The 16,030-nt window shown below is 48.1% G+C and overlaps 1 protein-coding gene across 4 annotated transcripts in view; it reads right to left on the bottom strand.

Annotated features, from left to right (window-relative positions):
* LMLN (leishmanolysin like peptidase) overlaps nt 1-14,425 on the bottom strand; it is a 79,146-nt gene extending 64,721 nt beyond the window's left edge. Inside the window, exons 1-2 of one of the 4 annotated variants that reach the window (XR_009451848.1) lie at nt 12,163-14,425; nt 11,137-11,940 (exon numbers count right to left, since the gene is read on the bottom strand). Coding sequence is in view for 3 of the 4 variants with exons in the window: in XM_059687585.1 (XP_059543568.1) it covers nt 11,137-11,352 (216 nt within the window). In the remaining variant the exon portion in view is untranslated. Of the gene's footprint in view, nt 1-11,136; nt 12,130-12,162 lie in introns of those variants that run through there. The other 3 variants (XM_059687585.1, XM_059687583.1, XM_059687584.1) reach the window with 3 other exon arrangements.
* Nucleotides 14,426-16,030: the final 1,605 nt, after the last annotated feature.

Here is a 16,030-nt window from a genome sequence, read left to right as displayed (position 1 = left end):
TAAAAAGTTAAACAGGATAAAGCATATGCTGAAGTATATAAAACAATCTGAAACTTCACAGTGCTGAAATCTTACAAAAGGTACCCTCTAAATTAGAAATTATTAATATAAGGTAGATAGAAAAGGACCAAATATTTATAAATTATATTTTAAACATTTTTAAATAACTCATGGATCAAAGAAGAAATTATCAGGAAGAATAAAAATACTTTTTGAACTAAGCAATAATTAAAATACAATGTGTCAAAATCTATGAGGTACAGCTAGAGTTGTAGGTACTTAGAGCAAAATTTGTATCTTTGAATGTTCATATTAGAAAGAATAAAAGGCTCTAAGTTTCCACTTAACAATATGAACAAAGTAACCACAATAAGTAGGAAGAGGAAATAATAGAGAACAGAAAACAATAAAATAGATAACCATTATTAAAGATAACTACAAAAGAAACAGTTGGTTATTATAATAATTAATAAAATTAATAAATCCCCTACCCAAACTGGACTATGATAAAACAGAATAAACACCAATTGCAACATCAATACTAATAAAAGAGAAAAATGGTAATTGGCGTACGAGCTACCCTTTTCATTGGCTAATCAGGGCTATATGCAAATTAACTGCCAACTAAGATTGGCAGTTAACTGCCAACTAAGATTGGCAGTTAACTGCCAACAAGATGGCAGCTAATTTGCATATGTAGGCACAATGCAGGGAGGCGAAAGGGAAAGCAGGAAGAAGCCCCCTGCCACTGACAGTGATCGGAAACCCAGGGGGGAGCTAAGAGCTGGGGGGCAGGGCAAAGGCGGCCCTGGGGCCGCCTTTGCCCTGCCCCCCAGCCATGATCGGAGAATCAGGCGCCTTTGCCGCCCTGGCCAGTGATAGCAGGAAGTAGGGGTGGAGCCAGCAATGGGAGCTGGCACGGTCGAAGCTGGCAGTCCCAGGAGCTAGGGGCCCCTTGCCTGGGCCTAAAGCGAAGCCCACGATCGCGGGGCCGCTGCCACTGCAGGTCCCCGCTGCCCGGGCTGGACGCCTAGGCCAGAGGCGTCAGGCCTGGGCAAGGGGCCAATCCTGCGATTGGAGGGTGATGGGGGTCAATGCCTGAGGGCTCCCAGTATGTGAGAGGGGGCAGGCTGGGCTGAGGGACACTCCCCCACACACACACCCAGTGCACGAATTTCGTGCACCGGGCCCCTAGTTAGAAATAAAAGAGTAGATATTGTTCCAGATTCTACAGACCACAAAAGACAATTTTTTTAAAATATATTTTTATTGATTTCACAGAGGAAAGAAGAGGGAGAGAGAGAAACATCAATGATTAGAGAATCATTGATCAGCTGCCTCTTGCACACCCCCTATTGGGGATCAAGCCCACAACCCAGGCATGTACCCTTCACTGGAATTGAACCTGGGACCCTTCAGTCCCCAGGCCAACACTCTATCCACTGGGCCAAACCAGCTAGGGCCAAAAGATAATTTTAAAAAATATTTGTTTCAGGTGTTCAGTATAGTGGTTAGATAATTATATAATTTGTGAAGTGATTCCCCTGATAATTCTAAAATCCACTTTATATCATACACAGTTATTATAATACTTGAGGCCTGGTGTACGAAATTCATGCACGGTGGGGGGTGGTCCCTCAGCCCGGCCTGCACCCTCTCCAATCCAGAACCCCTTGAGGGATGTCCGACTGCCGGTTTAGGCCCGATCCTTGCAGTCAGACATCCCTCTCACAATCAGGGACAACGGGTTCCTAACCGCTCACCTGCCTGCCTGCCTGCCTGATCACCCCTAACTGCCTCTGCTTCAGCCCTGCCACTGTGGCTTTGTCCGGAACACATCTAGTCTATCCGGTCTAATTAGCATATTACCCTTTTATTAGTATAAACTAGGGGCCCGGTGCACGAAATTCGTGCACTGGGTGTGTGTGGGGGGGAGTGTCCCTCAGCCCAGCCTGCCCCCTCTCACATACTGGGAGCCCTCAGGCATTGACCCCCATCACCGTCCAATCGCAGGATCGGCCCCTTGCCCAGGCCTGATGCCTCTGGCTGAAGTGTCCGGCCCAGGCAGGGGGGACCTGCAGTGGCAGCGGGGGGGATGCCGCAATCGTGGGCTCCGCTTTAGGCCCAGGCAAGGGGCCCCTAGCTCCTGGGACTGCCAGCTTCAACCGTGCCCAGCTCCCATTGCTGGCTCCACCCCTACTTCCTGCTATCACTGGCCAGGGCGGCAAAGGCGCCTTATTCTCCGATCATGGCTGGGGGGCAGGGCAAAGGCGGCCCCAGGGCCGCCTTTGCCCTGCCCCCCAGCTCTTAGCTCCCCCCTGGGTTTCCGATCACTGTCAGTGGCAGGGGTCTTCTTCCTGCTTTCCCTTTCGTCACCCTGCATTGTGCCTACATATGCAAATTAGCCACCATCTTGTTGTCAGTTAACTGCCAATCTTAGTTGGCAGTTAATTTGCATATAGCCCTGATTAGCCAATGAAAAGGGTATCGTCGTACGCCAATTACCATTTTTCTCTTTTATTAGTGTAGACTAGAGGCCCGGTGCATGAAATTCGTTCAGCGGTGGGGGCGGGGGGTGTCCCTCAGCCCAGCCTGCACTCTCTCTAATCTAGGATCCCTCTCACAATCCAGAACTGCTGGCTCCCAACCTCTCACCTGCCTGCCTGCCTCATTGCTCCTAATGACTTCTGCCTACCAGCCTGATCACCCCCTAACCACTCCCCTGCCAGCCTGATCGATGCTTAACTGCTCCCCTGCCAGCCTGATTGCCCCCAACTGCCCTCCCATGCTGGCCTGATCTCGCCCCCAACAGCCCTCCCCTACTGGCCTGATCTCACCCCCACTGACCTCCCCTACTGCCCTGGTTGCCCCCAACTGCCCTCTCCTGCTGGCCTGATCTGGCCCCCAGTGGCCCTCCCCAGCCGGCCTCATCTCACCCCTAACTGCCCTCCTCTGCTGGCCTGATCTTGCTCCCAACTGCCCTCCCCTGCCGGCCTGGTTGCTCCCAACTGCCCTCCCCTGCTGACCTAATCGCTCCTAACTGCCTCTGCCTCAGCCCCCAACTCCATGGCTTTGTCCGGAAGGAAGTCGGACATCCAGGAGATGGCCGGTCGACTAGGTCTAATTAGCATATTACCCTTTTATTAGTATAGATAGATGATATAGGATAGGATTGCTTAAATGGGTGTGGAGGAAAGCCTTTTCAGCAGGACAACTTTCTGTTGGACAAATACATAATCCCTACATGTGGACTGATAGCCAACCATATGCACTATACTGCCAAACTGGTCATTAAAAAATTGAACCGCTTTCTTACACCTTACACCAAATAGCTGTTGCCCTTAAAACCCCTCCTCAGTCCCCACCTTAGGTTCTGCCTTCGCAGTTCACCCAGATTAGGTTCTGATTGGTCGGTTTCTATCCCAGTCAGTGTCTCCAGGCCTATCTCTGGGCCTGATCAAAGTGGCGGGGCTGATTAGCAGCCCCCACGGAAGCCTGGAGAGAAACAGAGGTGCGGCTGCTGGGTAAGCCCAGAGAGAAAGAGAGGCAACAGCTGATCAACAGCTGCCACAGAGGCTGCCGATTAGACCCTGCCTCTCTCTCTGCAGGCCTCTTGTTGTGCCTGATCTGCAGCCCCCTCGGCGGTCAGTGCTGGGTCAATGCATCAGCACCAGCTGCAGTTAGTGCTGGGTCACCATGGCAACCCAGCACTGACTTCCGGTGTTCGGTCGAGCCTTCTGTCATTAAGGACCCTGGCACTTTACAAATATAGACTAGAGGCCTGGTGCACAAAAATTTGTGCACTCGGGGGGAGGGGGGTCTCAGCCCGGCCTGTGCCCTCTCGCAGTCTGGGACCCCTCGGGAGATAACGCCCTGCTGGCTTAGGCCTGCTCCCGGGTGGCATAGGGCAGGCCCAATCCCTAGGTGCAGCCCCTGGTCGGGCTCAGAGCAGGGCCGATTGGGGAGTTGGGGCGCCACCCCCTGTCATGCACAGAGCAGGGCAGATGGGGAGGTTATGATGCCACCCCCAGTCATGCTCAGGGTAGGGCTGATTGGGGGGTGGGGCACCGCCCCGTCACACTCAAGGCAGGGTCGATGGGGAGGTTGTGGCGCCACCCCCTGTCACGCACAGAGCAGGACCAATCCGGGGGTTGGGCGCTGCCCCGTCATGCACAGAGCAGGGCCCATCAGGGGTTGAGGAGCTCCCCCCTGTCACTCAGAGAGTAGGGCCGATAGGGGAGTTGGGGCACTCCCCCCTGTCACACACAGAGCAGGGCGGATCAGGGGGTTGGGGCGCCGCCCTCTATCACCCACAGAGCAGGGCCGATCAGGGGGTTGGGACGCCACCACTCTCACACTCAGGGAAGGGCCGATGGGGTGTTATGGCTCTACCCCATCACACACAGAGCAGGGCCCGTGGGAGGGGTGGGGGTCATGGCACTGCCCTCTATCACCCACAGAGCAGGGCAGATCAGGGGGTTGGGGCGCTGCCACTCTCACACTCAGGGCAGGGACGATGGGGAGATTATGGCTCTACCCTGTCACACACAGAGCAGGGCCAATCAGGGTGTTGGGGCGCCGCACCCTGTCACACACAGAGCTGCAGGGTGATCAGAGGTTGGGGAGCTCCCCCGTATCAGGCACAGAGCAGGGCTGATCAGGAGGTTAGGGCACCTTCCCCTGTTACGAACAGAGCAGGGCCGATACGAAGGTTGTGGCCCTGCCCCCTGTCACACACAGAGCTGCAGGGCAATCAGGGGGTTTGGGCGCTGCCCCGTCATGCTGATCCCGGTGCCCGGAGGCCTCTCGGCTCTGCTGGTCCCGGTGCTGGGTGGCATATTACCCTTTTACTATATAGGACAGAGGCCTGGTGCATGGGTGGGGCTGGCTGGTTTGCCCTGAAGGGTGTTCTGGATCAGGGTGGGGGTCCCCACTGGGGTGCCTGGCCAGCCTGGGTGAGGGGATGATGGCTGTTTGCAGCTGGTCACACACCCTTCAGGGTGGGGGTCCCCACCGGGGTGCTTGGCCAGCTTGGGTGAGGGGATGATGGCTGTTTGCAGCTGGTCACACACCCTTCAGGGTGGGGGTCCCCCTGGGGTGCGTGGCCAGCCTGGGTGAGGGGCTGAGGGCTGTTTGCAGCTGGTCCCATACCCTTCAGGGTGGGGGTCCCCACTGGGGTACCTGGCCAGTCTGGGTGAGGGGCTGAGGGCTGTTTTCAGGCTGGAGGGTGACAGAAGCTCCCAACCACTCCTTTTTTTCTTTTCTGTTTTTTAATTCTGGGCCAGCTTTAGCTCTGAGGCTCCAGCTCTTAGGCCTCCACTGCTGAAAGTAGGTATCTGGTTTGTTTCGGTTCTATCATCAAAACAATGTATAACTCCAGCTCTGACTCCAGCTCTGAGATCCCAGCTCGCTGAAAGCTGGTTTCTGGGTTTTTTTTTAGCTTCTATATTTGTTAAAATGTTTCAAACTGCAGGCTCAGAGGCCGGCAAGGCAGGCGGGGAACGTTGGTTTCCTCCATCACTGAAGCAAGCAAGCCTCATGTTAGTTTCAAGCTGCCTGGCTGCCGGCCGCCATCTTGTCTGACAGTTAATTTGCATATCTCCCTGATTAGCCAATGGGAAGGGTAGCGGTCGTACGCCAATTACCATGTTTCTCTTTTATTAGATTAGATTATTGACTATATTCCCTAACTACAAAATAGTTACATCCTTGTGACTATTTTTGTAAGTTCTTACTTTCTTTACTCAACAGGATAATTATGAACAACTTTATGCCAATAAATTTAAGTTCAGATGAAATAGAATCCTTGAGAAAAACAAGTTAATCAGACTGATAAGATCAAAGAGAAAACATGACTAGATTTGTAACAGAGAAATTGGATTTATCTAAACCTCTCTAGCTCAACCAGTGTGGCTCAGTGGTTGAGCTTTGACCTATTGAACCAGAAGGTCGCAGTTCAATTCCAGGTCAGGGCACATGCTCAGACTGCATGCTTGATACCAGCGGTGGGTGTGCAGGAGGCAGCCAATTAATCATTCTCTTTCATCACTGATGTTTCTATCTCTCTCCCTCTCCCTTCCTCTCTGAAATAAATAACAATATATTTTTTAAAAATAAAATAAATCTCTCTACATAGTAGTTGCTTGAAAATAGGGCTTGACTATAAATGGGCACAAAGGATCTTTTTGTAGTGGTGGAAATATTTTAAAATTGGATTGTAGTGATGGTTGCATAACTCTGTAAACTTATTAAAAATAACTGAACTGGACAATTAAGTGGGGAAATTTTATGGTACAGTACAGTAATTATCTACACTAATAAAAGACAAAGACGCTAATTGACCGTACCTTCACTATGCCCAAGCCATGCCCACCAGCCAATCAGAGTGGCTATATCCAAATTAACCCAACCAAGATGGCGGCCGGAAACCACGGAGCTGGAGCAAGCCGGAGGCTTGGTTGCCCTGGCGATGGAAGAAGCCAAGCTTCCCGCCTGCCCTGGCAGGCTGTGGCCTCAGCAAAAGGCAACAAAGTTTTAATTATAGAAGCTAAATAAATCCCAGATACCTGCATCCAGCCAGCCTCCACTTGGACCTTGGGCGGATGGGGGCTGTGGCCAGCCTGCAAACAGCCATCAGCCCCTCACCCAGGCTGGCCAGGGACCCCAGCAGGACCCTTCACCCTGAAGGGGGTGTGGCCAGCCTGAAAACAGTCATCAGCCCCTCACCCAGGCTGGCCAGGCACCCCAGCAGGGACCCCTACCATGAAGGGGCTGTGGCCAGCCTGCAAACAGCCATCAGCCCCTCACACAGGATGGCCAGGCACCCCAGCGGGGACCCGCACCATGAAGGGGCTGTGGCCAGCCTGCAAAGAGCCATCAGCCCCTCACCTAGGCTGGCCACACCCTCATGGGGTGAGGGTCCCTTCTGGGGGGTTTGGCCAGCCTGCAAACAGCCATCAGCCCCTCACCTAGGCTGGCCACACCCTCATGGGGTGAGGGTCCCTTCTGGGGGGCTTGGCCAGCCTGCAAACAGCCATCCCCTCACCTAGGCTGGCCACACCCTCATGGGATGAGGGTCCCTGCTGGGGGTCTTGGCCAGCCTGAAAACAGCCATCAGCTCCTCACCCAGGCTGGCCAGGGACCCCAGCAGGACCCTCCACCCTGAAGGGGGTGTGGCCAGCTTGAAAACGGCCCTCAGCCCCTCACCCAGGCTGGCCAGGCACCCCAGCGGGACCCTCACCCTGATCTGGAACACCCTTCAGGACAAACCAGCCAGCCCCCACCCATGCAACAGGCCTCTATCATATATAATAAAAGGGTAATATGCAAATTGACCCTAACAGCAGAGCGACTGGGAATCACTGGTCACTGTGACACACACTGACCACCAGGGGCAGCCGCTCAATGCAGGAGCTACCCCCTGATGGTCAGTGTGCTCCCACAGGGGGAGCTCTGCTCAGCCACAAGCCAGGTTGACGGCTGCCAGTACAGCGGTGGTGGTGGGAGCCTCTCCCGCCTCCTCAGCAGTGCTAATGATGTCCAACTGCAGCTAGGCCTGCTCCCCACTGGCAAGTGGACATCCCCTGAGGGCTCCCGGGCTGCCAGAGGGATGTCTGACTGCCAGCTTAGGCCCAATCCCCTGGTGAGCGGGCCTCAGCCAGCAGGTGGTCATCCCCCGAGGGGTCCCAGACTGCGAGAGGGCACAGGCCAGGCTGAGGGACCCTCCTGACTGCACAAATTTTTGTGCACCGGGCCTCTAATAGTACAATAAAGCTATTGGAAAAACTCTCTACAAGAAAACTCCAAGCCCATGTGGTTTCAGTTATAAATTATACCAAACACTTAAGAAAGAAATGATTTCAATTTTATACAAACCTTAGAAAATATAAGAGGATGGAACACTTCCCAACTCATTTTGAGACCAATATAATTCTAATATCAAAAGCTAACAAAAACTTGGCTAATAAATGTTATAAACTAACATCACTCATGAACATAGATACAAAAGTCCTTAGCAATTTATTAGCAAATTGAATTTTGAGGTATATAAAAAGGATCATATATCATGACCAAGAAGTAGGGTTTATCCCAAAAATACAAGATTGATTTACTACTAGATAATTCAATATACTCTACCATATAATAGGATATATACTGTATCACTCCATTTATACAAGCTAATTCTACAACAGGCAAAATGAATCTATTACAAAAATCTAAATCTACTGTAAAATAAAAATCATAACAATAATTGCCTGGTATGGACAAGAGACTGCTGGCACAGGACAGGAGGAAACTTTCTGAAGACATGGAAATCCTCTACATTGTACTGGGTTGTGAATTTTACATAATGTACATGACTGCATTTGTTGCATTTCAATATATGTAAATTCTACCCTCCAAACTTTGTGAAAGGATGGGGAATGGATAGAAGTACATGAAACAAGAATGAATGAATATTGGTAAGTTTGAAGTTGGATAATGAATGGGTCCATGGGAGTTCAATATACTATTCTTTTATGTTGTTGTTGTTTTATTTTAATTTATATAATAAAAAGTAAAAACAAAACATGGAAGTTTTGAGAACAAGTTAAATGAGTCAAAGTGTTTTATAGTTCCCTACCACCACCAAGAAAAGTTACGGTAATTTCCTGTACCATTTAACTAGTGAGTACAATGAATGGTTCTTCCCTATACTTTGTGTTAAAGCAAAGAAAATGGTTAATAAGGGCTTGCTATTACGTACCCTATCAAGAACTAGGAAAATTTACTAGGAATGAGAACTCTCAAGAACTTAATAGCTTGCTTTTAATACGTGAAACACAATCACTACCAAGTTTTTCAGCTGAGAGGCATAAACAGGAATGGAGGTGAGGATGGTGGAACTTTCAGAAAGAGTTTTAAGCTCTTATGATAGGAAAAATTTTAACAATGTTGGTCTCCAAAAAACATAAGGGCTGCCTCTGGAGATAGTGCCCCTATTCATGGAGATGTTCAAATATAAGTTGGAGATTTATACATTGGCAACAACCACTAGAAGAAAACAGATATTATTAAGTTTCCTTTTAGCAGAGGTTTTATAGGTCTTTGAACTACTTCCTCTTATAATTTTTTTTTACTTCCTCTTATTTTAATCTAGATTGAAAGAGAGAAGCACAAGGCTTTGTGGAAAATTTTTAAAAAGAGCGGTGGGAGAACAGGGGGTTACATTAAGGGTACGAACTTACAACCAGTAGATAAATAAGTCTTATAGATCTAATGCACAGCATAGTGATTATGGACAACACTAATCCTGTATAACAAAAGCCTAATATGCAAATTGTCCCCACAGGAGTTCAACTGGGAGCTCACTATGACATGTGCTGACCACAAGGAGGCGGCGCAGAATGAAGGCACCAGCCGGCAGTCAGAAGGCCTCAATCCGCCCTGAATGCCGGCCAGACCTAGGGACCTACTCGTGTACCAGGCCTCTAGTGTATTATAAACTTAAAAGTTACTAAGAGACTAAGAAAATAAAACAATTCAGCCGGAATGCAGTGTCATGATAAAAACTATCCACTACAAACCACAAACTTAATATTTTGACACATATGGTTGAACATTATGCATAGAAATTTTTGGAAGTTACCACATAAATGAGTGGTCTTAGATTACTGGGCTGAACTGAACATTTCTAGGTTAATATTTACTGAGAAAGCAATAAGATAAACTGTAAAACCGATCATAAAATGCAGCCCTGCTCCAGTACTGTGTCTCTTTTCTTCAAAGAATAATTGTTGTGGGCCCTCCCTCTGAGCTAAGTACTGTGGAGGAATCAAAGTGATTTGAGGTTTTTTGGTGAGCAGGGTGCAAGGGTGATTTCCTTATCAGGTTCTTGTCCAGACAGATTCGAAGAAAGAAGCAAAGGACAAAAGGTGGTAGATGAGAAGTACAGAAACTTTATTGCAAGTAGATACTACCTCTTAAATTTCTAATTCTAAGACTCTGTCTCTCTTTGTCTTAAGGTAGTAAATATTCTAGAAACCACCCTTTCCCTTATTGTGCCTTTCCCATTGTGGGACTTCAGCCTTGTAATCAGTTCCCAGGGCCCCTAAGTCCACTTCTCCTTTTTGGTCATCTTATCTGTTCAGGTTGGAGTTGGTTTTGATCTCCCTTATGGCTTTCCCAGCTGCTCAGGTCAGGGCTGCTTTAGATCTAACTCATGGTTGCTTTAATTGCTCAGGCCAGAGATACCTCTGTCCTTGGTTTATGGCTGTTTTAATTGCTCAGGCCAGAAATGCCTCCATCCTCCCCTCCCCATCCCTCCCACTTCCTGTCTTAAGCTAGCTAGCTAACCCTTACCAAAAGCATAGGACACGAACTTTATCCTAAGGAACCTTACAATTTAACTACAAAGGCAAGACATGCCTGAAAAAGAAGCCAGCATCACATAGCAGTACTTGATCAAGTTACAGAAGAGAGGACAGATAAGTCGTCCAGAGAAAAGGAAAGAGCATTCTGCTGGGGTTGGTTTCAGCAGGCTGCCTTGAGATAAGAGGACTTAAACTGAGACTGAAAGAATTTAGAGAGGAAGAAAAATGGAGTGTGAAGGAGGCAGGTACTTCCAGGTCGGGAGAACAGGGTAAAGCAAGCAATGTGATGAGGTAACTTGAAAATAAACCTGGATTTTTGTCTCCACGGAACCCCCAATATCCCTCCGATTCGCTAATCAATTCCTTCCCAAACGTTTAGTGTTTCCCGAAGTGTGGTCAATGCACAAGCAGTACCATCAACTATCTGGGAACTTGAACTGCAAATACTGGGGACCCATCCCGGACTCAATGAGTTAGAAAGTGGGGCAGTTGGGCAGCCATCTGTTTTAACAAGCCCTTCAGGTGATTCTGCGGCATGCTCACATTTGAAAACCACCCCTCTAGGACTACCTTCTACGCACAGCTCTCCGCACAGGAACGTGATGTTCCAAGTGCCTAAGTCAACCACTTCCCTGGGCACAGGAAGGGAGCTGATAGCAAGGCCCAGCCCTGTCACAGTTCGCTCCCTGCCCCCCGTACACCCTGTTCCAGCCACTCTCTACGCCACTGCCTCCCGTATTACTTTACCCTCACCGGGCCCGCCCCCGCTCCTCCGCCACCCTACCTCAGTGCCAGAGGGGACGTGGTGCCGGCAGGGAAGGGCACTGCTCAAGGACACAGGAATAGACGTAGCACCTGTCCGCAGCCCGCCCAACAGGAGCAGAATGCCTGGGACCCATAAAGAACCGCTCCAAAGCCACCGACTTGGGCCCGGACCTGAACCCGAGGACCCTCCTCTACCCCATTCGGGCGCCATCTTTGGACTGAGCGTCGTTGCCATGGAGTACTTGATGCTTTCAGGCCGGCCCCGCCCCTCACCGCTCAGGGCAGATGGAGGGGCCAGCTGGCGGAAAGCTGCTTTCCGATTGGCTTGCGTCACCACGAACACGAAATGTGTCTCATCGCTGGAAGCCAACCAGTAAATGCCGCTTAGCGGCTGAGTAGTGACGTTGATGGCAATGATGGTGGTCTATGGGTCTCTAATGAGGTAGTTTTATCTTTAATTCAGTTAGCCACGTAAGATATGCACACACTAGATGCCACGGGGCTTAGACAAAGAGCTGCAGAATTCTTCATGGTGTGGCCCTCTACAAAAGGTGAATGGAATATAATTTTTAATGCATTTTTATTGACTTCATAGAGAGAAACATCTGACAATCATTGATCGGCTGCCTCCTGCACGCCCCCCACCAGGCGTGGAGCCCGAAACCTGGGCATGTGCCCTGACCAGAATCAACTACTGAGCCACGCTGGCCGGCTTCTTGTTTACTTATCATGAGTCACCAATTACAGGCCCATTTCTTCTTAAAGTCATTCCCTATAAAGCCAACCATGTGTCTGTCCTTTACTATTCAACCCTATCCCTAAACTTATTTTTTTAAATATATTTCACTGATTCTTTACAGAGAGGAAGGGAGAGGGACAGTTAGAAACATCGATGAAACACCTATCAGCTGCCTCCTGCACGCCCCCTACTGGGGATGTGCCAGCAACCAAGGTACATGCCCCTGACCAGAATCGAACCCGGGACCCTTGAGTCTGCAGGCCGACACTCTATCCACTGAGCCAAAAACGGTTAGGGCACCCTTACCTTATTTTAAACCCAAGAACTGGCCCAGCTTGCCTGGCTCAGTGGTTGAGGAACCACCTTTATGAACCAGGTCACTAAGTCACAGTTTGATTCTGGGTCAGAGCACATGCTCTGGTTGCAGACACGCAGAAGGCAGCAGATCAATGATTATCTCATCATTTGTTTCTTCCTCTCTGAAATCAATAGAAATATACTTAAAAAAATAAAAAACAAGAATTGCAACTAATATTAACTCAGTAAGAGATTGGGTGAATCCTTGCCATTAAGGAAACTATCTTCAAAACCAGTGAGGAACTACAAAAAAAATTTGAAAAATCAGGATAAACCTGTAGCACATGAAACAAAGAAAACTAGGTATTGGAAGCACTTAGCTGGAACATTCAACAGGAAATGGGTATTGTAAATTACTATAGTTGGAAGTGTAGGGGCAGGAATACAAAATCCCTAAGAATTTGTATTTCATTGGTGAAGATCATGTACTCAAATAGTACGGGGTAAGTAATTTTACCAAGAGTCATCAGATAATATGTCAACCCTGGTGGGTAGTTGAGTTGGTTAGAGCGTCATCTAGATACGTGAAGGTTGCAGGTTGATCCCCGGTTGGGATACATACAAGAATCAACCAATAAATTCAGAAATAAGTAGAACAAATCTCTCAAAATCAATTAAAAAATAATTTTTTTAAAAAAATGTGTATGAATTCACAAGTATAAGTTGGGATCCCAAACCAAATTTACCACTTTCACCTGTGCTCTTCCCACTACAAGACCACAAACAATAGATTATCAACAAAGAACACCTGTCATCTTCAAGTTCCTGGGTGTAACAGTAGTGTCATGGTGGGGAGGGGCTGTTTCAGTAGTCTAGTGGAAAAGCTGCTAGCCACTGAAGTTCATTTCTGTTTAATGTTGGAGTCATGCAATGGTAACTTTGGCTTGAAGACTACTTTTGCACAGACCGAACCTTATATGGGAACAGAAAAGTGCAGACGCCCTCATTTTGAAATGGTGCATTATATCAGTCAAGAATGAATTTGCATGAATGGCTACTTTGCAAATACATTTCCTTAAGTCATCCCAAGGATTGTCAGCCTTCTCTTCCCTGCTTTGCTCAAATGCCTACCACTTCTTGTGTATTCACCCCCATTGCTCTACCATCACCTATCCCACTCAGAATACCACATTCACTTGACTCCTACAAAGGTGACAAGCAGAGAGAAACACCCGATTTGTTGTTCCTTTTATTTATGCATCCAGATTCATTCTTATATGTGCCCCGATTAGGGATTGAACCCACAACCTTGGCATATAGATACAAAGCACTAACTAAATGAGCTACCAGGGACACACTATTTCTTTTCCTTTCCTCTCCATGACTAACCCAGACCTGAATAGCCATCTGTCTTCCTGGACATATTCAGTTACGTAACCCAGTCTCCTCAAACTCAACTCCCCGACCTCTGCAAAAAACAACAAACACATCTGGTGCCCCAACTTTGTAAATGCATTACCAACCCAGCAAACATAGGTGGAGACATGTTGTCCATGAATATTCCTCTCTACTTGGTTCTTAATTTGTTAGTTTACGGAGTCTGCTCTAATACAGAACAAAAAACTCAGTTAAGACTGTAATCCCGAGAAACCAAGGTGGGGGCATAGGTAAACACCAGAAATTGGTGCCTCTCACAACTTCAAAAATACAACTAAAAGACAAAACAGACATCATCCAAAACCACAGGAAGGCTGGCTGAGTGGAAATTCTACAACTAGAAGGGAAGAGAAAAGCACACGGAGACTCAGAGGAGGTGCGGTGTGTAAGTAAAGTGCAGAGGTACGGAGGCGCACACGGCAAGGGCTGGCAGCTGGGGATGCGGCGCATATGGAAAGGGCTGAAAACTGAGGACACGGTTGTCTTTTTCAATCGGGAGTCTCAAGCTCCTGACTGCTCTGAACTCCAGTTCCAGGCGAGTCTCTGCGGACCCAGGCTCATACAGGAGAAACTGGACTGTCTGGCATTGGTCAGAACTCGAGGGCGGCTTGCTCTCAGAGGTACTTGCAGCGATTACCAGGACACTGAGAAGCGGGGCCTCTTTAGGGTAGGACTGGGGAGCAGCCATAGCTGCTTGCTCCACCCTGTTGATCCCCAGAGACCCCACTGCATCCAAGCTGTGCTCAGAGGCTTTTGCATATGAATGGCCTGGCCCTTTGCAATCTGAAAATTACCTAACAAACTGCAGCCAGGTCAGAGAAATCCAGAACTTCCAAAAGAAGGCCCAAGGCCCCACAGCAGCTTGCATTGCTTCACAGCTGGGCTCCTGCTGGGTAGCCTCAGGCAGAGGCTAAATTAGCACCTCCCTAGAGAATCAAGAGCCAGTGTACCCAGCAGTCAGAGTGGGACCATCCGGATTACAACTCCTCAGATCAATAAGGGAGACACTCAGGGGGCAGTCTCAGTGAGCACCAAAGCCCCACTGAAGCAAGTCTTGCCCCAGAAGGGTGTCTCCAGCTCAGAAGTTCTCCCACTGCTGACACAGCTGGTTCTCACAGCCAACTGGCCTGGAGGTCAATTCCTCCCAGTGATACCTACAACAATCAAGGCTTAACTACAACAAGACTGTGCACAAAGCCCACAAAGGGGTGCACCAAGAGTGTCCACCTCAGGTAATTGGGGAGGCTGAGCCACTGGGCCCTATAGGACACCTAGCACACAAAACCACTCTACCAACACAGGGAAGCATAAAAAATGCAAAGACAAAGAAACAGGTCACAAATGACAGAAATGGAGGAAAGCAAACGACTGGATCTAAAGTTCAAAACCACACTTATAAGGTTTTTCAAGAATTTTCTAGAAGCTGCCAATAAATTTAGTAAGACCCTCAATAAGTCTAGTGAGACTGCCGATAAATTTAGTGAGACCCTCGAGGTCATGAAAAAGGACCAACTGGAAATTAAGCATACACTGACTGAAATAACGAATATTATACAGAGTTCCAACAGCAGACTAGAAGATCCCAAGAATCAAGTCAAAGATTTGAAATACGAAGAAGCAAAAAACACCCAACCAGAAAAACAAAATGGAAAAAGAATCCAAAAATATGAAGATAGTGCAAGAAGCTTCTGGGACAACTTCAAGCATACCAACATCTGAATTATGGGGGTGCCAGAAGAAGAGAGAGAGCAAGATATTAAAAACCTATTTGAAGAAATAATGACAGAAAACTTCCCCTACCTGGTGAAAGAAATAGACTTACAAGTCCAGGGAGCGCAGAGAACCCCAAACAAAAGGATTCCAAAGAGGACCACACCAAGACACATCATCATTAAAATGCCAAGAGCAAAAGACAAAGAGAATCTTAAAAACTGAGAAAGAAACTCAGTTACCTACAAGGGAATACCCATACGACTGTCTGCTGATTTCTCAACAGAAACTATGCAGGCCAGAAGGGAGTGGCAAGAAATATTCAAAGTGATGAATGCCAAGAACCTACAACCAAGATTACTTTACCAAGCAAAACTATCATTCAGAATTGAAGGTCAGATAAAGAGCTTCATAGATAAGAAAAAGCTAAAGGAGTTCATCACCACCAAACCAGTATTATACGAAATGCTTGAAAGGTATCCTTTAAGAAGAGGAAGAAGAAAAAGGTAAAGATACAAATTATGAACAACAAATACACATCTATCAACAAGTGAATCTAAAAATCAAGTGAATAAATAATCTGATGAACAGTATGAACTGGTGATTGTAATAGAATCAGGAACATAGAAAAGAAATGGACTGACTATTCTTGGGGGCGGGGGGGGAAGGGGTGTGGGCAGAGGGAAGAGATTGGACAATAATCGTGCACCTATGGATGAGGACAGTGGGT

The sequence above is a fragment of the Myotis daubentonii genome, chromosome 3, assembly GCF_963259705.1.
Source record: "Myotis daubentonii chromosome 3, mMyoDau2.1, whole genome shotgun sequence".
Taxonomy (NCBI): domain Eukaryota; kingdom Metazoa; phylum Chordata; class Mammalia; order Chiroptera; family Vespertilionidae; genus Myotis; species Myotis daubentonii.
The sequence above is the reverse complement of the archived record's forward strand: the minus strand, read 5'-3'. Positions and strand labels throughout refer to the sequence as shown.